General features: G+C 47.7%; 1 protein-coding gene across 1 annotated transcript in view; it reads left to right on the top strand.

The window, feature by feature from the left end:
* The window catches only part of patj (PATJ crumbs cell polarity complex component), a 122,211-nt gene that overhangs the window by 17,360 nt on the left and 77,351 nt on the right, over nt 1-27,500 (top strand). Inside the window, exons 13-19 of the mRNA XM_080529399.1 lie at nt 2,242-2,379; nt 5,911-5,990; nt 6,367-6,423; nt 7,118-7,252; nt 11,755-11,928; nt 13,440-13,511; nt 15,730-15,831. Coding sequence (XP_080385525.1) covers nt 2,242-2,379; nt 5,911-5,990; nt 6,367-6,423; nt 7,118-7,252; nt 11,755-11,928; nt 13,440-13,511; nt 15,730-15,831 — 758 coding nt within the window. The remainder of the gene's footprint in view (nt 1-2,241; nt 2,380-5,910; nt 5,991-6,366; nt 6,424-7,117; nt 7,253-11,754; nt 11,929-13,439; nt 13,512-15,729; nt 15,832-27,500) is intronic.

Here is a 27,500-nt window from a genome sequence, read left to right as displayed (position 1 = left end):
TTAAGAGGGCAGGGTTTTCTTTTCAGCCTAGTGCTTTAATTGGCTAGCAAATGGTTGGTGGCTAGCACTGTTTAGTGGTAAACAAACACTGTATAGCTTCAAAACGTGGTTGAAACCTCTCATTTGATCTCATGGATGGTCAGTCCTTGCATCCATAGCTGGGTCTATGACATTGAGAGTGGTTCCATTTCTCCAGCCCCGTCCCTCAGCTGTTCACCAAAATAGTGGTGAAAAATGTTGTTTTTTCTGAGTGGGGCAGTCCCACTCATATTTTTTTATTTTATTTGACAGATATAGTGAAGATTTAGACAGGAAGGATGGGTGAGAGAGAGAGAGAAGGGATGACATGCAGGATATGTCCCCGGCCGGAATCGAACCGGGGACCCTGCGGTTACATGGTCAGCGCTTAACCCGCTACGCCACCTAAGCGCCCAGATTGCACCTTTTTAAAGTAAACACAATGAATATGTTTGTTCCTTTCATATTTCAATTTCTATGTGGTCTTGTGTGGCCCAGTTGGTAGAGCATGACACTAGCAACTCTTAAGCAAGAGTTTACATTTTTGGCTAAATGCCAAAATCTTTAAAAATGATATGTTAAGCACCTGCTAAATGGCTGTTATTCCTAATATCATTATAATAATAATAATAATAATATATGCCATTTAGCTGATGCTTTTATCCAAAGCGACTTACATCGGTGCAGACATTTTTCAGTATATATGGGAATATACTCAAGTGTTTTACTAATGTATCATTGCCCTACCACAGTACCATAGTCACCGATATATTTGGCATGTTTTGACTTTAGCCGCCATTCCGAAAACTTAGTGCCCACACTACTGTTGTGGTCTGGTAGACAGTGTGAGCTGTCCTTGACCGTTTTCCATTAGCCACTCCAGCCTCGGGGGAAAGATATTAAGATGACAAATTTGTTTACAGCTCTGTAATTCTACTGGACACGATGTGCACCCGAACACAGGCATCAACAACGACAACAACAAAAAGATCTATGTCCTCGTTTCTAGCCACTTCCACGAGGCTGCACTGGTCAGCTCTGCACACACACACACACACACACACACACACACATACAGAGACATACACACACATACACACACACACACACACACACACACACACACACACACACACACACACACACACACACACTGGTCAGCTCCACACACACACACACACACACACATTGGTCAGCTCCACACACACACACACACACACACACACACACACACACACACACATTGGTCAGCCGGGCAGCTAGAGAGGTGATTTAGAAGAGGGAACACATCGCGCGGGGGGGGGTTGTTGTTATCTCTCCAGGAGGCTGTTTCTTCCATCCCAGCGGTGGGGAAGCGGGGTACGATAGTGTTGGGCCGGGGAGGCGGGAGGCCTGTAAAATAAACGGTGTGTTTTACCTCAAGTCTGCTTGGCTTCTATTCCTCTGGCAGGGCCGGGCGTATATCGAAGCGGACGTGCGTGTGCTTTACAGTACAAGTTAATAGAGAGGAACTGGGCTAAACCGTATATATATATAACGCTCCGCTGGAAGTATTCCCCCTGCGGTGCTTATGCGGGGATGCAGTAACGAAGCAGTGAACTTGCACCACTCCCCCCCCGCCCCCACACACACACTTTTTTTAGTAAAATATAAAATAAAAGTAAAATATCTAGATTTCTCAAGTTTTCACAATATCTGGATGACTTGCAGTGTGTGGAGCTTCGAGGCAGGGCGGCTGTGGCGCAGGAGGTAGAGCCGCCCGGTGTCTAGGCTGGCAGATCGGCGGTTCAAGCCCCGGCTGGTCACGTGTCGAGGTGTCCTGGGGCAAGACACTGAACCCCTGAATTGCTCCCGATGAGCGGGCCGGCGCCTTGCATGGTAGCTTGCGGCCATTGGTGTGTGAATGTGTGCGTGAATGGGTGAATGAAAGGCCATGTGTCATTGCTTTGGAATAAGGCGCTATATAAGTCATTCCATTTACCATTCATGTAGTGTAATTTGATCGTTGTTAAATGGTTCTTTTATGGCGTTCGTATGACGTAATATTCACTCTGGAGTTGGGAGCTTTGTTCAGGGCTTTGCAGCCACAGGACAGGTGATCTAACCAGCCTGTGTTGTCATTGGGGGGGTGGGGCGTGGTGGTTGCTATGTATGTCTGTATCCCCCTGTTGATATCTGTGTGTGTGTCTGTGTCTGTGTCTGTGTGTGCGTGTGATGTTGCAGTCCACAGAGAGCCGTCGCGCGTCTCCCTGAAGAGGTCTGTGGAAGTCAAGGCGCGGTCGTCAGACCTGCAGAGAGCCCCCCCGCCCCTCCCCACCCTGGCCCCCACCCTGGAACCCACGGAGACACAGCTGGCCAGAGGTGAGCTCATCCCCTCCTCCTCCTCTCCCTCTGTTCTCTCTCTCTCCTCTCTCTCTCTCTCTCTCTCTCTCTCTCTCTCTCAGTGACAAACACACACACACACAACCATGTACTCCATAGACCCACTATCGACCCCTTTGCAATCTAGATGAAGGGAGCCTTCTCTCTCTCTCTCTCTCTCTCTCTCTCTCTCTCTCTCTCTCTCACACACACACACACACACATACACACACACCCACCCCTCAGTGCAGCTTCATAAATACATGGCGGTTGGCTGACGTTTTGGATAGTCGATCACTAGGGGGCGCTCTCCCCGGATGCTACATCAGTCTCCTCTAGTGTCAGTTAGCCAGGTAACCTACCGTAGTAACCCATCAGTCAGGTTCTGACGTGTAAAAAGAAAGTGACCGACTGTTGATTCTCACCTGAGCATGATGCGCCAGTGTCTTCTTCTCCTGCACACGCTAGTGACTATACCCCCCCCCCCCCCCCCCTCCTCCTCTTTTATCACTTTTATCACCTTCTTTCTCTGCACTCCTGTCCTCCTCCTCCTCCTCCTCCTCCTCCTCCTTGTCTGTCTATCTTCTTTATTTGGGCCATGTGCAACAGCCACTAGCTACCTCAGCACTGGAACACTGCAACCTGATCCTGGACCGTCTGCACCTCACCCCCCCCTCCCCCACACCCTCCCTGCAGCCCCCCCCCCCCTCTCTGCCTCTGGGTCCGGTTCACCGGCGGGCCAGACCGTAACTCAACCCCCCCTCTACCCCCCCCACCACCACCACCTCCAGTCAGCCAGGCCCCCTCAGCAGGCAGGGCAGTGTTACAGTCATGCTAGACGTGCCCCGGCCAGGCAGATATAAATATCAAGATAGGGCAGGGGGGAGGGGGTGGGGGGGAGGTGGGGGGGAGAGGCGGAAGAGTAGCGGGCTGGGGTGCTGGTTGGGGAGAGGGGGGGGGGGGGTGGGTAGTGGGGGTGGGAGGTCTCACGTTACACTCCGGCCTAATTAATCCAGACAAGACTCCTTCTACCTGCCAAAGCTTCATATAAAGTCCTCTGTTGCTGCGGAAGCCAATACAAGGCCCACGAAAAACAATGACGGCTTGTCAAGGGCTTATTTCCCAATGGGGGGAAGGAGCAGGGGGGGGTGGGGGTGGAGGTACGGGTGGGGAGGGGTGGTGGAGGCAGTGGGGGTGGAGTCTGTCCTCTAGTAGAGCGATATGAGGGCTTGAAATCTCTTGAAATGTAACTGTCTCTAGAATTAGCTTGTAGGGTTAAAGGGGCGATGGATATTGTGCATATTCGTACATTGCGATACCGATAGTTATAGGATGTATTGTGCAGCCCTAGCCACTACCTCCCCTGCCATCCATGTGGTCCTCTGTGGCTCAGTTCGTATTCATAGCTTTCATGTGACGTCACAGCATAGTGGAAACGCCCACCTGACGGGCAAAAGGCACTTTTTGCGGGCAAAACCCACGGGCAAAACCCACTTTTTGCGGGTTAATAACTTTTTAGTTAGGAAAATAATTCCAACGTGTCCGGATAGAGTAGAAGACAGGGAATCCAACACTATTTGAATGGAGTCGATCCTCCACTCCTATCACCGTGGACACAGCAAGGAGCGAATTCCCGGATATAAATATTCCCTCGCCTCGCTGACAGCGGGAGTTGGGAGTTTCGTCCAGCAGCCAGTGAACGCCCGGTTGATCGAGTTTCATATTAAAAGTATATCTTCTCGGGGTGTCAGCGCGGTGGTTAAGGGCTCAAAATGACCGTATACTGATGGTGAATTTAGCAATAATAGTCTTATGTTTGTACCACCTCCATAACCGGTGTTATTCACGGGAAAAGCCGGTCAAGGAGGCACCCTTTGCAGGTCAATAACTTTGATTCTCCGGGGGTTAGGAAAATAAGTCCAACGTGTCCGGATAGAGTAGAAGACAGGGAATCCAACACTATTTGAATGGTGTCAATCCTCCACTCCTATCACCGTCGTGTATCTTGATAGTTCTTCATGAGTGAGGTGGTCTAAATAGTAGGCAGCCATGTTGAGCGATGTTGCTATGATACTTTTTGCCCGTCAGGTTGGTGGTTGCTAGGGAAGAAACCACGTGACTGAAAGCTATGAATAGCATGGTGCTAACAAGGCTTAGGTTGGGGGTTCGATTCCTGCTGGGACCATATACTGAAAAATGTATGCACTCATTGTAATGTAAGTCTCTTTGGATAAAAGCGTCAGCTAAATGGCATATTATTATTATTATTATTATTGTTATATATTATTATTGCCATCCATGTTGATATCACTATTGTCATCTAATGAACACTTGACCAGAGTGTTGATTTAGAGAAACTTCTGACCGCATGTGAGTGTCCAAGGCAAAACACTGCAGCAGTCTCATTTGTAATATTAACTTTGCTATTTAACAAAATACTCAAAACCAGCCTGATTTGTCTTGTAAACGCTAGCTCCAACGCCCAGCCTCCCACAATCATTTCTTCCTCTCTTCTCTTTTATTTCTATCTCTTTTTGTTTGCTCAATGGCTAAAATGCCATGTAAATGTTTTCGTCCCACACCTGGACGGCAGATGTTGAGCAGTTATTTCGTTTTTAAGTCCCAAAACGATATAGCACCGTATTCATTAACGATATTATCGCCGTAATTATTCAGACGAAAACGTTTGAGATGAACTGTGCTGTGATGGCCAGGTTAGCGATGCTAATTTAATCAGGTACAGTATACCGTAGCTGCGTGTTTTTATACATCGAGCTCACACACCAGAGTGGCTTAAAACGGTTACATATGTGTATGGGGAGTCCGGTGGCAGAGGAGTTTTTTTTTCCTAACACGTGTCCGCTGATTGTCTTGGCGTCTTGCTGGTCTCCCTCCAGGTTGAGTGTAAAACGAGCCTGTCGTTCGGGGAGCCCCAATCATGTGTAATCATTTTGGTTTTAGTTCACCCCAACGCTTGTGAAACAGAAAGCAATCTTGTTACCTTGTCAGCCGGTCCTGTGTTTGACTTCTGGCTCGTAACCACTATGCAGGCAGGGTACCACTTCCCCCGAAAAGTCCAAAACATCTTTGTTTTTGTTAATATACCCCCTCACTTAGACACGGACAGACAGGCCCCCTTCACCCTGAGACAGAATGCTGCACGCACGCACGCGCACACACACACACACACACACACACACACACACACACACACACACACATACACACACACACACACACACACACATCCACACGCACACACACGCACGCACACACACACACACACACACACACACACACACACATCCACACACACATACGTGTGCACACACACACACACACACACACACACACACACACACACACACACACAAATCCACACACACACATGCATCCACACAAGCTTTGAATGCTTCTTGGCTCATAATGCTTGGCCAGTGGTTACTGTTTTCTAAAGTACTGTATGTGTGTGGACCGCTGTAGTGTCCTAACCCTAACCCTGTTCACCAACCCTGTCTCTGTGTGTTCCAGCTGGCCAGCAGGTCTCTCTGTCTGAGCTGGAGCTCAGGGCCAAGTGGGAGCAGGCGCTGGGACCCCAGTACGACGTCCTGGTGAGCAGCAGAGACAATACCATACTGACACCATGCTAACATCATGCTAACACCATGCTAACACCATGCTAACACCATGCTAACACTATGCTGACAGACCATGCTAACACCATGCTGACACCATGCTAACACCATGCTAACGCCATGCTAACACCACCCTAACACCACACTAACACCACGCTAACACCATGCCGACACCATCCTAACACCATAACAACATGGTAGCTTGCCGCCATTGGTGTGTGAATGGGTGAATGAGAGGCTGTTGGCCGTAAGTCAGTCCATTTCAGTCCATTTATGTGTCACTGTCAACAACATCACGCGTGTCACTGTCAACAACATTGTGTGTGTGTGTGTGTGTGTGTGTGTCTACCAGGTGGTTGACCTGGACCCAGTCATTGAAGATGACGCAGAACTCCAGAAGTACTCCAAGGTGAGAAAGGCGGAAAACCAGCAAGGAGCTCAACATGGAGCCAGACTCCCCACCCAGCTCCATTTTATTTAACAAGTTGTCTTGTTGCACTCCCAATTTATTTGAAATTGATTGACATTTCTTATTGAAGGTAAAAAGAATCCCTCCAGATGCCATCCTCTCTATGAGGGGGTCTCTGCGAACAAGAGACGGTGTAGGGATTTAGCGAGTTTGTCAGTTTCTTGAAAAGGGGGTTTGATTTAAAATAAAGCAAATGTTTTTGCCTGGTTTGACCCTGGCTGCCCAGACCTTGGATGTGCTTGACTAGGCCAGAACTCTTTTTTTAGCTCCATATTATGCTTCCTTAAATATTGAATAGTCATAATGTGGGGCCCCATTGTGGTCCATTAATTCTGGAAATACTCTGCAGATGCTCCAGACTAACTAATATTAAGGGATTATTATCCCAACCAAAGTCTTCAGAGGGGGATTTTTTTCCCATAATTTTAGTTGGTCTGGAGCGTGTGCAGAGTGTCTACAGAGTATTTACAATTTACACCTTTAACCAAGGCCAGGGTCAGACCTGGAAAAAAACAGTTTTTGGGAGTGAAGCATCCCTTTAAATTCCATCTGGGATGAAACTTGACTATCAATTGTATTGGAAAATCAATGAGACGTGTGATGTGTTCCCCTGCCCCCCCCCCCGCCCCCCCAGCTCCTGCCCATCCACACCATGCGTCTGGGGGTGGAGCTGGACTCGTTCGACGGCCACCACTACATCTCCTCCGTGGCCCCCGGGGGCCCCATGGCCAAGCACGGCCTGCTGAGGCCTGAGGACGAGCTGCTGGAGGTACGGCCACTGGACACACACACACACACACACACACTCACAAGCACAAGCACACTCACAAGCACACGCAGGCACCCGCACTTGCACACGCAAGCGCACACACTCTCACAAGCGCACACACACACACACACACACGCACATACACAGTCCCAAAGTCTGATGGTTGCTGCTTATTGTAGCAGTGTGCAAGGTTAATGAGTTCTTGCTGTGGGTGTGTACACTTTTCAACGCTTACAGCCGGTGTTGTGTTTGTCAAGTTTACAGTAGGATTCATGACGGGGTTCAAATGAAGCATCCCCTATGTCATTTCCTTCCCACCCGTTATTTTCTGACACCCTTCGTGGTCAAGTAGTGTCCTGCCACTTGGCTGGAGTTCAGGTTGCAGTGGGGTGGTTGCAGTGGGGGGGGTGGGGGGGTTTGCCGGCCCGTGTCTTTATGAGGGCTTGAAGCTGCTGTTGTTATTGTTGTCTGTGTGGAGTTGTTCTGCATGTGTCTTTGTGTGTGTTTGTGTGTGTGTGTGTGTGTGTGTGTCTGTGTGGTGTTGTTCTGCATGTGTGTGTGTGTGTGTGTGTCTGTGTGGTGTTGTTCTGCATGTGTGTGTGTGTGTGTGTGTGTGTGTGGGTGTGTTGTAGTTCTGTAGCGGGGCGAGTGGGCTAACCGAGGCCATCTGCATGCCAGACCCCTGCCTCCCCCCCCCCACCCCCCTGCCTCCACCCCCCCCACCCCCCTGCCTCCACCCCCCCCACCCCACTGCCTCCACCCCCCTGCTTCCTGCCCTCCTCCCTTCCCTGGCACGGCTGGGAGCTGCCTCACCGCTGTGCCCCCAGCCTGTTGCTCTTGGCAGCCTTGGCATGAGCGAAAGCAACCGCCACTGTGTGGCACAGGAGGGGCTTGTGGGTAACGGGAGTCAAGAGAGAAAAGGGAAGGGAAGGGAAGGGGGGGAGGGGAGGGGGGGAGGGGAGGGGGGGAGGGGTTGGGTTGGGTACGTTCCTATTTAGAATTCCCTGAAATATTGTAATAATATAATATTACAGGTTTTTAAATGGCATTTCTAGGGCTGCCCCCAGACTCTATTTTCAGTAGTCTCAGAGTTGTCAGTACTAGCCAATCATCAACGATTCGTTAAAAATACAAAAACATATTTTTTTTACTGAGAAAAATGGGAGTGGCAAACGCCTTCATTTATTGGCAATAGACTTCTGTTATTACTAGCCAATGCGTTGGTGCAAATTCCATTACCTGTCATCAAGTATGTCTATATTTGTATATATATATAATAAGGTTATTTTTTTTGCATCAGCTAAACATGACCATGTCAGCAGACTGAGCGCAGGCAGGCAGAGCGGTCGGTGGATGTCTCATGAAAACCTGCGCTGTTATCACAGGATGTGGCACTTTTTTGGGGGGTTTGTCTTTTGACAGCTGGAGAAACTGTACAGCAGTGGCCGATCTTTTTATTTGTTTGTTTTGTTTTGTTTTGACTGAATCTACTGTGTAGAGTCGTCTCATACGCATGGGTGGATCCTTGCTCCTACGGAAGGAGAGCAAGAGGAGGGAATCTAGGTACTGGCGCTATTGGGATTGAGACCTGTAGTTTTGGTGAATACACGTCAGTCGTGTATTTTCATCAAGGTGACATGTGTGACGGCAGCTGGCGAAAGCGGGAACAAGTCGTTAACCGACGGACCGTTCAGACTTTTCTCCCGAAAAATTTAAATACAGTGTTGTTCAAAATCAATGACATTCGCTAGTCAAGCCAAAACATTGCAATGGATTTGGTGAGCAATCCCCACTACTCTACACTAACTAGGGCACAGGCTACGCGGCGCCGGATTTGACTGAAACGGCGGCTGGGAGGGTGTTTCCATATCGTTTTCGGAGTCGTGTGGTCGGCGTTTGGGTGCGTTTTTCGATAACGATGACGCGGACACGCACAAATGTAGTGTGGTTTACTTAATACTGTTCAGCACTTGAGGTTACATTCAATGCATGACTTGTGCTATATAGGCTAAATAAGATTATGAAAGTGGCAAGTAACAAGTGTGCGCATCAAAGGTCTAGGCACTAGGCATGTAACATCCATATGCTGTATAATTTAGGTTTGATTGATTGATGTATGTGCGCATTGCGCGCGACCCAACCATTCAGCGCAGGTCTTGTGCTATAAATAGCCTACACTTGATAAACCAGTGCTGTGGTATTATGTATCGTCTTAGAAACATCTTAGCAAGAGGCACTTCAACAATTATCATAAAGTTTATTATGCGTCAGCTCTTTTTATATAATCTACATTTTAACAGATGAATAACGTATACATGCCATATCTTGGATGCAGACGTAATGTAAGTGGAGAGGAGATTGATCGGGAGTTGACAATACTAACGAATGAATGAAAATTAATGAATTATTTTACGGTATTGTCTCAATTACATTTGAACCATTTTCTGGGTCTACCAGTAGGCGCATGCCCAGTGTACCTGAATACGCGGTTCCATGTGACCAGAGAAAACGCTTGTGTGGCCAGAGATCGAAATTGCGCTTCGTCTGCGTTTTGTCGTCGTGTAGCCTAGGCCTAAGTAGTACTGAGGGTTACTCACCGTGTCCATTGCAATGCAGTGTTTTGGCTTGACTAGCGAGGAGTGTGTAATTGATTTTCAACAATGTTGACATTTATTTAAACATTTCTGAATAAAGGTCTGAACATTTTGATTGGTTGGCGACTTGTTCCCGCTTTCACCGGCTGCTGTCACATATGTTAGTGTGTCAGCATGCACCCAGTAAAGAGCTGAGACGCCTCTGAAAGTAGGCTAAACTGAAAGCAGTACGATTGGTGAAGTCAACTCCGCGGGGTCCACAGCAGTCCTGCTCCATTCATGTTCTGAATGCTCAACCCAATCACTATGGAAACGCATTAGCCGACATGCTAGGCTTCGACTTGACCCGTCGCATGTCTCGTTGCATTCACACTTGACGCCTCGATGTGAAACGGACGTGCGTCTCCCGGCAAACCTTAGTAGAGAGAGAGGAGGGGGCCTGGCCCCCCCCCACATCGGCCTGGCCCCCCCCCGCATGGCAGGGCAGATGGCAGGTAGCAGCGCCGGGCTCTCCAGCCGCTCCCGCCCAGCCTGCTCCATTAAACAGCAATCAAGTGGCCCAGCAGCTCCCCAGGTCCACACACACACTGGGCTGGCCCCTCTGATCACACACACACACACACACACACACACACACACACACTGGGCTGGCCCCTCTGATCACACACACACACACACACACACACACACACTGGGCTGGCCCCTCTGATCAACACACACACACACACACACACACACTGGGCTGGCCCCCCTGATCAACACACACACACACACACACACTCACACACACACACACACACATTTATTTGGTCTATAACTAGATAACCATGTCACTATGGACTCCTAAGTGGCTGGTATTATTATTGTTCCCATGCCGCATGTCAAATGTTGTACCACACTTGTCCTGTGTGTGTGTGTGTGTGTGTGTGTGTGTGTACTGTGTGTTTGTACTGTGTGTGTGTGGTGTGTGTGTGTGTACTGTGTGTTTGTACTGTGTGTGTGTGGGCGGGCGGGGGGGGCTTTGTGCAGACCAGTGAAGTCTTTATTATCTGTGTGTTCCTCATGTGTGTGCTTTGTGCAGCTTTGGGTTAAGCATATGAATGTTCTCTACAAGTGAATGACGTTTTTTTTTTTTTTTGCATCACTGGACTGGTCGTGTGTGTGTGTGTGTGTGTGTGTGTAAGGGCCAAACAGTTAGCAAAGTATTGCTCAGTATCTGCTATTATTGGTAGCCGCTCAATATGGAGAAGGCGGTGCTTTTTGTATCCATGAGCTGGAAGCTGTCTGTTTTACAGTATTGATACTGTATCTGTCAACCCACTGTTATCATTTGGTGTGAATAACATCCTATGTGTAGGCATAACTGGTTGTCAACTCAGTACTATTGTAACTGACTGTTTTCATAATGTCAAAATGCACTGATCTTTAGATATTTAGGGTTCCCACGGGTCCTTGAAATCCTTGAAAGTTTGTGAATTTGAGAAAATATATTGAAAATAGACATGGGTCATTGAAAGTGCTTGAATTCCTTGAAAAAAAAGTATATACCGTATTCAAAAAATGTTTTACTTAGCTCGTCAACTAGTAAATAGGTCTCTGTATTGCTTAATTTTACACATATTTCACATATTGTTTTGCTGTGCTGTGGTAGAGAAGGCAAGAGACCATCTAGTGTTTACACATTCAAGCCTCTCTTTTTAATTGTTGTCTGTGAGCGGCTAGTTCCTATTATATAAATTCTCATCTAGATCTGTCTCAAACTATGCCGTGTTGGGTCCTTGAATTTGAGGGAATTGGGTCTTGAAAGTCCTTGAAAGGTGCTTGAATTTGATGTTTCAGAAGGTGTGGGCACCCTGGATATTGTACATTTATGTGGACATAAATAAAGCATTTCAAATTTGCGTGCAGGTGAACGGGGTGCAGCTCTACGGGAAGTCTCGGCGGGAGGCGGTGGCGTTCCTGAGGGAGGTGCCCCCCCCCTTCACCCTGGTCTGCTGCAGACACCTGACAGAGGAGGGCAGCGACTACCAGCCTGACCAGGACGACTGGCGCGCCCCCAGCCCTGCCGCCAGCCTGGAGGAGGTCAGGACTCACTCACACACTACGCACGCACGTGCACGCGCACACAGTACGCACACACACACACTACCCACCTGACCAGGAGGACTGGCGCTCCCCCAGTCCTGCCGCCTGCCTGGAGGAGGTCAGGACACACACACACAGTATGCACACACACACACACACACACACACACACACACACATATATATACACACACGCGTACACACACATACGTATATACACGCACACACACACACACACGCACGCACGCACGCACACACACACACACACACACACACACACACTCCAGTGTTAATTGTGTCCTTTTTTATTTATTTAGTCAAGTCATTTAGACTAAAATACCCTGAGGTTTTAGTCATATTTCTGGCATTTGAGTAATTATTTAGTCCAGTTATTGCCACAAAATGACAAACTATGGGCTGCATTGGTCGACTTAATGCCATTTCATTTTTAGTCACATCACATTTGTATTGCCTCATTATTAGCCCATAGTAAACATAGATCACTGACTTCCGTGTGTGCAAACATAGCTTGTATTATTAACATGATTCTCTTCCCAACACCTAAATTAGCAGAATAACACACAACTCTGTAGCAGATATTAACATTCACACCCATGGACAGGGCGCATAAAGAGCAGTAGGCTTCCTACTATAGGCTTCCTGCTATAGACTTCCTGCTATAGACTTCCTGCTATAGACTTCCTGCTATAGGATTCCTACTATAGGATTCCTACTATAGACTTCCTGCTATAGACTTCCTGCTATAGACTTCCTGCTATAGGATTCCTACTATAGGATTCCTACTATAGACTTCCTGCTATAGACTTCCTGCTATAGGATTCATACTATAGGATTCCTACTATAGGTTTCCTTCTATAGAATTCCTTCTATATAATTCCTTCTATAGACTTCCTGCTATAGGATTCCTTCTATAGACTTCCTACTATAGACTTCCTGCTATAGACTTCCTTCTATAGACTTCCTTCTATAGACTTCCTGCTATAGACTTCCTTCTATAGGATTCCTTCTATAGCATTTCTACTATAGGATTCCTACTATAGGATTCCTGTTATAGACTTCCTGCTATAGACTTCCTGCTATAGACTTCCTGCTATAGGATTCCTTCTATAGGATTCCTGTTATAGGATTCCTGTTATAGACTTCCTGCTATAGGATTTCTACTATAGGATTCTTTCTATAGGATTCCTTCTATAGGATTCCTGCCATAGACTTCCTGCTATAGGATTCCTTCTATAGACTTCCCTGATATTGATCACACTATCGGTGCTTACTGCACATCTTCACCACGGGTGATTTAGTTCTGTGCTGTGCATTGCTCCGACCCAGCGCCCCTCTCAAAGGCTTCACAAGACTCACTGACTAAACTGACTCAACTCCCATTTAGTTGTTTAGTTCTGGTTCATTCTGGGTCTATCAACGCCCAGCTCATCCACACCATGCTCGTCTCCGTACTCAGACCCTTATTGTTCTTCCATGTCTGGTTCCCAGATTGAGTTGAAGCTGTCGGCCCTGTTGTCTGGTCCTGGAACGCTGCGGGAAAGGGGGAAAGAACAGACCCCGGTAAGCAGCTAGTCTCCCTCCCTCTCCCTTCCTCTCTGTCTCCCTTCCTCTCTGTCTCCCTTCCTCTCTGTCTCTCTCTCTCTCCCTCTCTCTCTCTCCCTTCCTCTCTGTCTCCCTTCCTCTCTCTCTCTCTCTGTCTCTCTCTCTCTCTCTCTACCTTCCTCTCTGTCTCCCTTCCCCTCTCTCTCTCTGTCTCTCTCTCTCTCTCTCCCTTCCTCTCTCTCTCTCTGTCTCTCTCTCTCTCTCTCTCTCTACCTTCCTCTCTGTCTCCCTTCCCCTCTCTCTCTCTGTCTCTCTCTCTCTCTCCCTTCCTCTCTCTCTCTCTGTCTCTCTCTCTCTCCCTTCCCCTCTCTCTCTGTCTCTCTCTCTCTCTCCCTTCCTCTCTCTCTCTCTTCCCCTCTGTCTCTCTCTCTCTCTGCCCCCTTCCTCTCTCTGCCCCCTTCCTCTCTCTCCCTTCCTCTCTCTCCCTTCCCCCTCTCTCTCTGTCTCCCTTCCTCTCTCTCTCCCTTCCCCTCTCTCTCTCTCTCTCCCTCCCTTCCCCTCTCTCTCTGTCTCTCTCTCTCTCTTCCTCTCTCACTTCCCCTCTCTCTCTCTCCCCCCCTCCCTCTCTTTCTCCCTTCCCCTCTCTCTCTCTCTCCCTTCCTCTCTCTCCCCCCCTTCCTCTCTCTCTCCCTTCCCCTCCCTCTCTTTCTCCCTTCCCCCTCTCTCTCTGTCTCCCTTCCTCTCTCTCTCCCTTCCCCTCTCTCTCTCTCTCTCTCTCTCTCCCTCCCTTCCCCTCTCTCTCTGTCTCTCTCTCTTCCTCTCTCACTTCCCCTCTCTCTCTCTCTCCCCCCCTCCCTCTCTTTCTCCCTTCCCCTCTCTCTCTCTCTCTCTCTCTCTCTCTCTCTCTCTCTCTCTCTCTCTCTCTCTCTTCCTTCCTCTCCCCCCCCCCTCTCTTCTCCCTCTCTCGCCTTAGCTGTTAGCGTTTAGCATTCCTTCTTTCAGGAGAGCACATATTTGATATCAGTATACATGAACTCTCTCTACATTTAGTAGTACTGTACTGTATAACTTACTGAAGCATTAAAGCATCCTCTCTCTCTCCCTTCCTCTCTCTCTCTCCCTTCCCCTCCCTCTCTTTCTCCCTTCCCCCCTCTCTCTCTCTCTCTCTCTCTCTCTCTCCCTTCCTCTCCCCCCCTCTCTTCTCCCTCTCTCGCCTTAGCTGTTAGCGTTTAGCATTCCTTCTTTCAGGAGAGCACATATATTTGATATCAGTATACATGAACTCTCTCTACATTTAGTAGTACTGTACTGTATAACTTACTGAAGCATTAAAGGTAAACAGTTGGCACTTGGTAAATAGCTGAGGGATGGGGCTGGAGAAATATAACCATTCTCAAGTGTAGAGACAGAGCTGGATCCAAGGACTCACCATCCATGAGATCAATAGTTCAATCATTAGAGATCAATAGAGAATATTAGTTTTAACATGTTTTGAAGCTGTACAATGTCTGTGTGTGATTGCATTATTTACAAACAATGGATGTATACCGTATATATATATATATATATATATATATATATATATATATATATATATATATATATATATATATATATATATATATATATATATATATAACAATGGCTTATATTTTGCTCATGAGGCATAGTATTGTGAGAATTATGAAGTTATATTCTTCAAGAATCAATAATAATAATAATAATAATAATAACTTTTTATTTGTATAGCGCTTTTCCTGCAAATGTTGCAGCTCAAAGTGCTCCAATCATTATATAATCGTTATTTTATTATTTAGTCATTTAAAGGCAATATTAAAAAGATGGGTTTTTAGTCTTGACTCATATTTGCTGAGGGTGCATCCCTAATGGGAGCATTTGGGTGCATAAAATGAGAGCCTCACCAAATCTCTTCTTTTGTACAATGGCTCATCAATCAATCAATGGCTATATATCATTCCTTTGAAGTCCAAAAATGTATGCAACAATTACAGATTTTAAACAAGCATGGCGTAATGGCTCCACAGTGTCATTAAAGCTTTGTAATGAGTTCGATACAGCATGTAATACGTGTCTCTCTCTCTGTTAGTCCTACCAAGAGGACCAAGTGGCTTTAAAGGAGATCCCACAAGAGTCAGCAGCACCCACAGAGCACAGTGATCCTGGAGAGGAGGAGAAGGAGGAGGTGGAAGAGGAGGAGGAGGGAGAGGTGGAGGAGGGAGAGGAGGAGGGAGAGCTGGCCCTCTGGTCCCCTGATGTCCAGGTGTTGGATCTGGAGAAGGGCGAGAGAGGCCTGGGCTTCAGCATCCTGGATTACCAGGTAAGACATGTACACCACCTCCTCCTCATCCCCCTCTCTCTCTCTCTCCATCTTTCTCTCCTCCACCCATCTCGCCCCTTTTACCTTGCCTCTCTCTCTCTCTCTCCCTCCCTTTTCCCATCTCCCCACCCTCTCTCCCTCAATGTCACTCTCTCTCTCCCCCTCCTCCCTTTTCCCCATCTCCCCCACCCTCTCTCCCTCAATGTCACTCTCTCTCTCTCTCTCTCCCCCTCCCTCCCTTTTCCCCATCTCCCCCACCCTCTCTCCCTCAATGTCACTCTCTCTCTCTCCCCCTCCCTCCCTTTTCCCCATCTCCCCCACCCTCTCTCCCTCAATGTCACTCTCTCTCTCTCTCTCCCCCTCCCTTTTCCCCATCTCCCCCACCCTCTCTCGCTTAATGTCTCTCTCTCTCCCCCTCCCTCCCTTTTCCCCATCTCCCCCACCCTCTCTCCCTCAATGTCTCTCTCTCTCTCTCTCTCTTCCCCTCCCTCCCATTTCCCCCACCCTCTCCCTCAACGTCTCTCTCTCTCTCTCTCTCTCTCTCTCTTGCTCTCTCTCTCTCTCTCTCTGTCTCTCTCTCTCTCTCTCTCTCTCTCTCTCTCTCTCTCTCTCTCTCTCTCTCTCTCTCTCTCTCTCTCTCTCTCTCTCTCCTCTAATTCCTGAGGCAATGTGAGCTGGGGGTGGGGGGGGGGCGGGGGTGGGAGGGAACATGAGAGCTTGATCCCCATACCAACAGAAGTGACCACTCCCGAGGGGGCCGGCGGTTGGGCCAGAAATTCCATAAAAAAATATATCAGACAGATTGATAAATGCCAGGGCTTAGGGACGAGGAGGGGAGCTGTCTCTACGGAACTGTTTACATCTGGCACCAGAGTGGAGATCTGTTTTCTTCTTGAAGTTGAGAGAGAGAGAGAGAGAGAGAGAGAGGAGGAGGGGGGAGAGGGAGAGAGGAGGGGGAGAGAGAGGGAGAGAGAGAGAGAGAGAGGGAGAGAAGCTAATTAAATTAATCCCGCTTGACTTTTTCCTGTAGTCGTATCACAGGGGGAAGTGCACCAGTGTCACAAGTCATCTGGAACAAAAGGAAGCAGTCGTCTTGCTGTACTCGGCCGCTTTGGCGCAGGGCCTGCAGTGGTGTCCAGAACCTGGAGCCGGGCCAGAACCCAAACAGCAGTCCAGCCCCGGCTCCATAGGGTCTCTGTAACAAGGCCCCTAATCACAGGCAGTCTGCACTACAGCACAAAGTGACCGCACGAGAGACGAGAGACGAGAGGCAACTTTGTTTTTACCTACCACCGCTGTATTAGTCTGGGGGGCGGGGGGGGGGGGGGCGCTGTTCAATCTAACCGGTTCTCCTGGTAGAGAAGGTAGAACATTGTTTCCTCCTCTCTTTCACAACATGTTTGGATTAGTATTCGACAGAAATAATGCTAGTTACAGTCCCTAGTGTTGCTAGCATGCTTTCTCACTGCAAGAAAGGGAATATATCTTTTGATTGAAGAGTGCTGCCCTTAATGACTTCCCAGTAGGGGGTGTCGGAGGTTTATAACAAAAACAACTCACACAGATTTCACGCTAGAGGGGGGGAAAAAAGGACAGGGTTTCCAAATCCGAGCTTGCGTAACTTAAAATTCTTTATTTTTATTTTTATCAAGAGCCGAGGAAATGGCTGGAGTATAATGGCGCGGCTCGAGGACGGGGAAACCTAACACAAAGATCACATTTTAATGACGCCACATACCTCTCCTCTGTCAGCGGAGGATGAGTGATAGGCGTCCCAGTGAGCCCAGCAGCTGTAACACGAGCGGGCGAACCCCTTCGATCCTGTCTCTTCTCTTCACATTAAGCGTGAGTGAAGTCCTAAAGAACGAGAGTGGTTGAGAAAACAAGTGTAAGAAGAATCCATATGACTATCCGTACGAGGATATGAGTGTCTCTTCTCCTATTGCATCTTTCGGTTTGATTTGGAAACGCTTTGTCAACCCCGATGTGCCTCCACCCTCTCATAGTGTACATACCCCCCCCCCATGGCTATGATTTATGTTTTCAAACAGTGTCTCGGTTTTTTTTCCGCCATCACTTTCACTTACAACTAGACGGCGGTGTAGTCAATGGTAACTGGAACACACGGCGTTGAACTTGTTTTGACATTGTGAAGGCCTCGTTGTTGTTACCGTTCGCTTTCATTCACTGCAAGACTGCACACATGAACGGATCGCACACACTGACACTTCCCACATTGGAACAGATGGGGCATCAGGGTTCTCTGTAGTCAACCAACTATAAGTTGAGAGGATGATGGTGAGGGGTTCGATGAAAGTGGTAAAGAAGCAGTTTTTTTAATATGTGAGGAAGAGGAGGAGGAGGAGGAGGAGGAGGTCTTGTGAGCTACTGTATAGACTGATGCTGCATCTGCCAAGTCCCTCAAGTCATTGAAAAAATATCTATATGAGAGTTGGGATTTTGTATTCTCCTCTCTGCATGTATTGTCAGGGCCTTTGCCAGCCCCCCCCCCCCGCCCCGCCCCCCCCTCTCCTTTACTGTATGTTGGGTTTTTACGGTACTGTATCCTGAGGCTGAAGCAGAGGCATAGAGTCACCTCCAGGACCTTCACTGCTATCCTCTGCCATCCCTCTTTCTCTTTCCCTCCAATGCAAACTGCACCCACCTCCTCCTCCTCCTCCTCCCTCTCTCCCTCTCTCTGCCAGCTGAGCCCTCACTGTGAGGTTTGGGTTGGCTCCCTGTCGATGTCGGTCGGTCGGCATTCTGCAGGGCTCGTCAGCCTGAGGTGCGTGTGTGTGTGTGTGTGTGTGTGTGTGTGTGTGTGTGTGGCATGTGTGTGTGTGTGTGTGTGTGTGTGTGGCGTGTGTGTGTGTGTGGCATGTGTGTGTGTGTGTGTGTGTGTGTGTGTGTGTGTGTGTGGCATGTGTGTGTGTGTGTGTGTGTGTGTGTTTGCATGGTTGTTGTTTTTTTCTTTTCTACTTATTGTACATTCTACCCTTTTCAAAATGTTTGAATATAAATATATTGAGGGAAAAGAGGAACACGTACTGTGGTTCCTTTTAGAACAGGCCAGAGTTGGAGGTTCACAGGATTCAAACAAAAAAAAAAATTGTGGCAGTTACTTATCACTGTGTATTATTATTATCAGGTCTTTTTAAGTGTTATTTTCACTTTTAATGTTCAGGAATGGTATGAAACTGCAAACCAAAAAGGATGAATTACCTAAGAGATCATTTCATGTACGTTCAGTCATATTTCATGTACGTTCAGTCATATTTCATGTACGTTCAGTTATATTTCATGTACGTTCAGTCATATTTCATGTACGTTCAGGTACATTTCGTGTAGGTGCAGTTCATGTAGTAAAAGTCCATCACTCCCTCTCACTCTCTACTCCTCCCGTCTCTCCCTTACCCTTTCTATCACTCCATATCTGTCTTGTCTCTCTCGCTCTCTCTCTATGTTTTCTCTTTTTCTACCACTCTCACCCACTCACTCTTTTTCTCCTCCACTCTCTCTAATCTCTATCCCTCTCTGCCCACCCCCCACCCCCCCCCTCTCTCTCTCCCTCCTAACCCCTTGCAGCCGCCCCAGGCAGAGTGAGGGAGAATTGATTTTTGGGGCTGTGTGTCTCCAGTGGAAGCTTCGGGCTGATAAGACTGAATGAAATCCGGAGCCTCAGCTTTGCCTGTAGACATACTACACTGTCTGGGTGTTAAATGCAGGGGTCACCCCCCCCACCCCCCCTCTACAAACACACACACACACAGACACACACACACACACACACACACACACACACACTTCATTGTAGTACACAGTACATTTACATTACAACACAAAAACTGAATCAAATCCAACATCTGTACCAAACAGGTATTATTTCTATGGTCGACACTTCGACAGGCAAGTCAGTCAGTCAGGCAGCAACTTGAGCTCTGCCTTTTAAGAAAGTGCCAGTAAGTAAGATTTCTTTCTTTGCACTGTTGTATACTTTCCCCTGTATGTCCCAGTACAATACTGCATGACGACAAAGTCTTTAGAACTTGAGCAGTCTCTCCAGACATCCCACTGCTTTGTGCCGTGACTGGCGGCAGCGCCGGCGGTGACCATACATATCATCAGGCGGGCCGGGGGAGGAGCGGGGCGGCACGGCATTGGTCTGGTGTCAGTATTAGTGTTCCTCTGACAGAACCTGTGTTTAAAAGTGAGAAGCGTGACGGTAATTATTATGAGCGATGTGTGAGCTAACGATGTGGGGACCCCGCACCCCCGCCAACCCCCCCCCCGCGCCCCCCCCCCGGTGCCTCCTGCCACCGGACCCCCACTAATGGAGATTGATGACGGCGGCAACCCTGGTTTCAAACGGCCGATCGGCGGGGTGGGGGGCGGTGGCTTAGTCTCACTTCAGTGGGATCGGGTTTGGCTGAGCCTTACGCTGCCATTTAAAAGTCATTATGCTCAGCTACATCCAGAAACCATGAAGTCATACCATCACTGTAAAGGATCTGGATTGAGGACCTCTTTTTCTTTCTCTCTCTTTGTGTGTGTGTGTGTGTGTGTGTGTGTGTGTGTGTGTGTGTGTGTGTGTGAGTGTCTCTCTCTCTCTCTGTGTGTGTGTGTGTGTGTGTGTGTGTGTGTGTGTGTCTCTGTGTCTCTGTGTCTCTGTGTCTCTGTGTCTGTGTGTGTCTCTGTGTCTGTGTGTCTGTCTGTGTGTGTGTGTGTGTGTGTGTGTGTGTGTGTCTCTGTGTGCGTGTGTCTCTGTCTCTGTGTCTCTGTGTGTCTGTGTCTGTGTCTGTGTCTGTGTCTGTGTGTGTGTGTGTGTCTGTGTCTGTTTGTCTCTGTCTGTGTGTGTGTCTCTGTCTGTGTGTCTGTGTGTCTGTGTGTGTGTGTGTGTGTGTGTGTGTGTGTGTGTGTGTGTGTGTGTGTGTGTGTGTGTGTGTGTGTGTGTGTGTGAGTGAGTGAGTGAGTGTGTACAGTGGAGGCACGGTGTATGGTCATTTTGTAAACCATGTCACATGACTAATGAGGTGAAACAAGACAGCACAGTTTACATGCCTTGTAGCAACACAGGGCAGAATATATCTTAGACTCCATTAGAACTCCTGAGTTTGTTTAGTTTGATTGTCTATAAATCATAGTGTGGGAGATGCATTCTGGGTGTGGGAGACAATATACATTTCCAACATCATGGCTGAAATAATTCATTGTTGTTCTTTCACAGAAAACACAGAGAGAGAATTCTGAAATAGAATCCATTTTGAATTTTGCCCTGGCAGCCTTAAAAATATCCTCACCTGCACATTACAGCGTTTAGTTTCACCATTTGACATTTTTAAGGAAGAAGCATAAATCATTCTCGATGAATCTATTATTTATCTGATATAACTTATTTATTCTGTTGTCCGTAGACACAGACGCATCTCTGAACTGTGCAGGGTATAGGGTTGCGGTAGGTTGAATTGGAATTACAAAGTACCTAAAAACTTGCTGTTAAGCTGGAACTACATCGATCACTCCAACTCTAGCCATACTCTTCTTCAGGGCAGATGCACTCCCTGACCACAGATATAGGGTTAGATGTATCAGATGACCTAATTCCTAATCCTAACCTTACCATGATCAGAATCTGAATTATTTTTATTGCATTGTACATTTTCGGCACATACAGGAAATTGACTTGGTGTGGTTGGTGCAGAGGGCATAAAGATACAAACAACAATATAAAAAACAAACAAGAAAACAACAACAATGTAATAAACAACACTATATAAGAAAACATAGATTAAAAAGACAATGGCAGAAAGGGGCAGTAGACCAATAATTATGTAGGCTGTAAATTAGTATGTAAAACTAATGTAGATTACATTGTCAGGTGTGTGTGTATGTGTGTGCGTGAGACGGGGGGGCTGGGGGGGGGTTGGAAGTCCCAGAGTCAATGAGAGGCAGGTGGCTTGTTTGTGAGGCCCACTGTCAATTATGAGGATGTCAAAGATATCTGACCTGGTTTCAGTGTTCAGGGACAACGTCTCCCTACGTCACCATCCGGTGCCACTCGCAGGGGGATGTTATTGTGACCCGCTGGGTTTGAACCCGGGTCTCCTGCCCTGCACTACCACAAGACTGTGTTAGCCCAACTGTGACTGTGAGTCAAAGCCTGAGTTCAAAGTCTAGGACAAACTGTTGTCTCAGGCCAGGTTATTTATCACGCAAAATGTGGTAATGTACACGGAACTGCCTCTGTTACGATCCCCTAACACCGAGCGTTGGTGGTAATTTACAGCCTTTGTCCGGCCTGCTTTGGCCGGGCTGCAGACGTTAGGCTGCTTGCTGCCAGGGCTTTTACTGCGCACTGTACGGCTGTACTGGGGGGCTGTTACAGGCTAACATGACATGCACAGTGACCAGGGGAACAGTTTACTAAAGGGACACTTAACACTAGAACAGCCATGGGTGGGGTCATTTGACCCTGAGTAATTAAAAAAATAATAATCTTTGCACTCGATAACATTTCAGGACCTGACTGAAAACTTTTCCTAGATATGTGCGTTCTACTACCCAGTATCCTTACATTGTTTCAAAATCACATCAGGATAAGATAGTATGAAGCTATTTTGCAGTTTTTCTGTGTAGGAAGCAGGCTAATTTACAAGACGGCCAACTAGTGGTCGTTGTGTGTAAATAGCAGCTTCCCATTGTAAAGACTGTGGTTATTTGAGCCCCGAGGCGGCTCTTATAGTAGGTAAAAAAGGCACGGCTGTTCTAGTGTTAATAACGTTAAGAAACGTTGGACAGGTACGACATTTATGAAATTACACAGGTGATTGACCTAATTTTTATGAAACTAGGGTGAAAGATGTGACTGTGCAGACCAATGCAATAGAGGCCTGTAGCCCAACGAATTTGGGAATAATATTTTGAGAAGTCAACGCAATTATAATTGTTTTTGCCCAGCTACCACCCCCCCTCAATGGAGGACCTAACTACTTTGTTTGTTTTAAGTACCTAGCAGATAAAATATTTTTGTAATAACTTTTAAAACAAAATAAAATAAAGGTACTCTGGTTAGGTCCAACTTAGAACCCTGGAATACAGTTTCACCTGACCCACAGACTACCGTCAAATTCAGGAAACATAAGTTGTCAAATAGTGAGCTTTTAACTTTTATCCCTTTGACTTATGCAGCTAAGCGAACTTGGCATATCTTAGATATCAGATATTAGATATTAGCTAAGCGTGAGGACCAAAGGCTAGTCCATTGGTCCTCTAATAATAATAATAATAATAATAATACATTAGACTTATATAGCGCTTTTCTAGACACTCAAAGACGCTTTACAAACTGAAAAGATAGAGTAGTAAAATAAAAAGAAACCATTTAAAAAAAAAACTAAATCTAAATCTAAGTGTCTTTGTAGGACAATCTACTCTGTAGATCTAGATTTCGGGTGGAGAAGCGGCGAACAAGCAAAGCCAGCGTCCTCTCTCGACCGGCATTTTTTGAAAAGTGACTTGAGAGACTGGATAACTACCATACAGTGATTTGATGGTATTGATACATTGCTGTCATCACCTTGAATGTAGTGAATGTAGATTTGGTCTGGCTCAGACACGTAGCACCTGTGTTTTTCTCTCTCTCTCTCTTGGGGGCCCAATTTGGACAATGCAAATGAGTGTCATGTGTCAAACCAGGTTGAAATACTGCCAGCTAATCAGAGAATTCAACGTTGAAATTATTTTGGAGCGAGCCCAAAGAAAAACCGGGGCCTGGAATGTTTGCGATGCTATCTAGCCCAATGGATTTGGGGTCTACGAGTCTCTGAGGAGTTATTAAACTGTTCTAGCATTCAAAGTCTGTGTGAATCTCGTCTTATTGTACTTCTGTTAAGTGGCAGTGACTGTGCAGAATCAACCGCATAGCGAGGCTCTGGAACTATCGTTATCAGAATCATAACTGACCTCAAGGTTGTTACATGGAGAGCAGCTGCTTCCTTTACCAGAATTCCCCCCCCGACCCCCCCCCCCCCCCCCTCTCCCAATGAGACCCAATTTTATATAGAGCCTTAAATCTGTGCCGCACTCGAGCGGAAACATAAATAAGAGATGGCCAACTTATTTCAAGCTGACAGGCCTGAGAATCCATATTGAATGCGGCAGGATCCTCTCTCTCTCTCTCTCTCTCTCTCTCTCTCTCTCTCTCTCTCTCTCTCCCTCCCTCCTCTCTCTCTCTCTCTCCCTCCCCTTCCCTCCCTCTCTCCCTCTCTCCCTCTCCCTCTCTCTCTTCTCTCTCTCTCACACTCTGGTAGTGACACATTTAGTTTCTGATCAGTCGCTGGTCTCCTTCCTGCCCTTTTATGTAGACACACCATCCTTTGCACTACGCTAATGTAGCCACATGTACGTTCTCTATTTTAAAAGCCGTTCTGCTTACATCACCAGCCTGTGTGTGTGTGTGTGTGTGTGTGTGTCTGTGTGTCTGTGTGTGTGTGTGGGGACAGTGGGGCGGAGGTGGAACACGCTTGGCTGAAACTCTGGAGCCGGACAATGCAGCCTGTGTCTTCGGAAAGGGCCAGCTGGAGTAGAACTTCACCCCCCTCCGCCATCCCCCCTCCACACACACACACACACACACACACACACACACACACACACACACACACACACACACACACACACACTCACACACACACACATACACACACACACACACACACTTTCACACACACACACACACACACACACACACACACACACCATCCCTTATAACTTTTCTCCTTTTCCCTCCTTTCCTTCTCTTCTTCCCCATCTCCTCCCTCCTCCCTGTTTGACTGTGGGTCTTAGTGTTGGTGTTCACCCCATTCCAGCAGGTCTCAGCTCACCTCCTCCACAAAATGGCTTTAGTCTCTCCTTCTCTCCCCCCCTCCCTCTATGTACCGTATTCACATCTCCCCTTACTCTCTCACTGTCGTCGTCCCCCCCCTCTCCCAGCAGTACCACAGTCCAAACAGGCCTCAGTAATTGGACCTGGAGTGCTGCTTGTTGTTGCTGCCGCTTGCTCGCTGTCTGCTGCTGCTGCATTTCTGTAGAGAGAGAATAGGTTCTCGTGGGCCGGGGACGGTACTGCTCTGGTCTGCTCTGGTTCTGGGCTCTCGGAGATCAGTGGTGTTTCAGCAGGGGGGTGAGGTCAGCTGTCTGGGCCGGGCCACAGGAGGCCCAGGCTAGATGATGTCTAATCAGTCGGAGCAGCACAGTTGCCGTGGACGCAGAAAGGGCCTACAGGTTTCTCTTGATATGTAAACACTGTGAGAATGACTCATAGAGAGAGAGAGGGGGGGGGGGGGCGGGTGGGATGAGGTTCGGTGTTAGCGGAGGGAAAGAGAGAATGCACACTGCCTTTGGGGGGGGGAAGATAATTCACGTTCACAAGTGAACTGTCCGTTCGGGTTTTGTGTGTTTGCGATGAATAGTTTTTGATGCCGTTATGTAATAGTTGACGCTTTTTATTCGGTACGTAGAGAAACTCGGAGGGAGAGACGGTTTGTGCGGCTCTGCGCTCTGCCGTTTGTTCTAGAAGCTGCCGAGCTGTTCTAGAACCTTGTGCAGACGTCCAGTCATGCCCCCTACCCCCTCGCCCCCCCCCCCCCTCTCTCCCTCCCACATGACTCATGTGGCCACTGAGCTCCAACAGGAAGGAAGTTCCTGTCAGCATTCCTGACCCGCAGCCCAATTCACTCTTCCCACCTGTTCAGGACCAACACACACACGCACACACACACACACTCCCGCCACCAAACCCTTTCCACCCGCCTCCACGCTTTATCCACGAATATCCACCTCCTCCTTCTCCTCCTCCACTTCCTCCTCCTCCTCCTTCACCTCCTCCTCCTCCTCCTCCCCCCCCCCCCGGTCCTATTGACAGATAGATGTCCCAGCTAATTACACTTGTACAGCTTTAGTTAGTCTACTGAAATAACCACTTGTTAATCACTTTTATATTGGTGCTTGTCTCATAAAACGCTGCCCATATGGGTCATCAGATATATTGTGTCCTCGGCATCAAATTGGTGCTGAATTGCAGTTTTATGGCCCGGGCTGTCCGGGGCGGTGATTGATACCTGTGACACTTGGGCAGAGAGGGGGGGGAAGCGTGCTGTGCTGTGTGTGATCTCCGTCAGGAGATTTACCTAGCTAACCGTCCCCAGGCCGTGATGGAGCGAACGGAGCCGGGCCTCAGACAGGAGTAGACGCTCCTACGCTGGAGAGACTGCGTCCTGCCCTGCGTCACGCAAAAAAACAGGGGTGCAAACTTTAGCCGTTTTAGCTGTTTTTACCTCAAAATAGGTCAACGATTTTCATAAATGTTCTTTGTTTTCAGGCCCAAATTTTTTTTGTCACCGTCCTTTTTGGGCCATCACCAGTTTACATCCCTGAAAAAAACAAAACCGATAAAATGTGTGATGAGTTTGTTACGAGTTATGTAATCCGTTATATAATGTGTTTTTGGTTTGCTCGTTTTTTGGTTTGTTTGATTGCATGATTGGTTGTGTGTCTGCGTGAGGGTTAGGTTTAGGGTTACCTTCTATGGATATATTTGTTTTTCAATCTGTTTTTCGCCTTTTTGCGGCATCAATCAATCCATCAAATGTATTTATACAGCACATTTAAACATGACAAGGTGACTTGGCAACCAAGTGTTTAGCTTTACAGTAAAAGTACTCCTAAAGTGAAAATAAACAGAAAATAAACAACCAACAGAACAACAGAGGAACAGAACAACATGTCAAAACAAACAAGGCAGGAGTCAGAGTGAGCCAGGGAACGCTAAGGAATACAAGTGAGTTTTGAGCTTAGATTTAAAGGACTCGATGGAGGGGGCGAACTTGATGGACATGGGGATGCTGTTCCAGACGACAGGGGCTGCGACAGCAAAAGCACGCCCCCCCCCCCCCCCCCCTAGACTTGAGGTTGAACTTACGGTCGGTTAGGAGACCCTTATCAGCAGATCTGAGGGCCCTGACGATGGTATAGTAGACATCATAGGGTACATGCAATCCTTTCACCGATATCACACGATTCTTTCACTAAAGCTAAAAGAGGAGAAAGAAGTTGTTGGGGGGTTTTTTCCAACGAAAGAACTTTGGGGGGAAAACAAATCTAATATGGAGTGTTGTCCTTGTGCAGCGTTGCGGTTCTCCTCATATGCTTTATTGGCTGTTGACTTGTCAAGGGTAGCCTACCACCAGTGTTGCCAAAGTGGTTACTGGTAGTGAGGTGACCCATCATCAACACTGTCAGAGTTGGAGTGAAAGATGGCAGAAGCCAATAAGGGAGTAGGTTTCTGTGTCTGTGTGTCCATCACCGGCTCTGTCTTAAACCCCCTCCGCCGCCTCCGCCGCCCTTCTCTCAACATTCAACAATGTCATCTCATGGACCCCGGAAGGGTCCGTTTGAAATGTATAGTCACGTAGAGGTCCGGTGCTGTTCACATCTACAGCTGTGCACGGTTCCTTTTTACAGTTCCGGTCAAAAGTATGGACACACTTTCCCCATTCGATTGAGTGGGAAACTTTTGACTGGTACCTGTAAGTTAAAAGCCAACAACAAGACATGCAAAAGTCTCTTTGTGTGTGTGCACGCTTGCGTTTACGTGTGCGTGTGTGTGTGTGTGT

The sequence above is a fragment of the Nansenia antarctica genome (assembly GCF_963989245.1).
Source record: "Nansenia antarctica genome assembly, chromosome: 1".
In the NCBI taxonomy this organism is placed as follows: Eukaryota; Metazoa; Chordata; class Actinopteri; order Argentiniformes; family Microstomatidae; genus Nansenia; species Nansenia antarctica.
The sequence above is the reverse complement of the archived record's forward strand: the minus strand, read 5'-3'. Positions and strand labels throughout refer to the sequence as shown.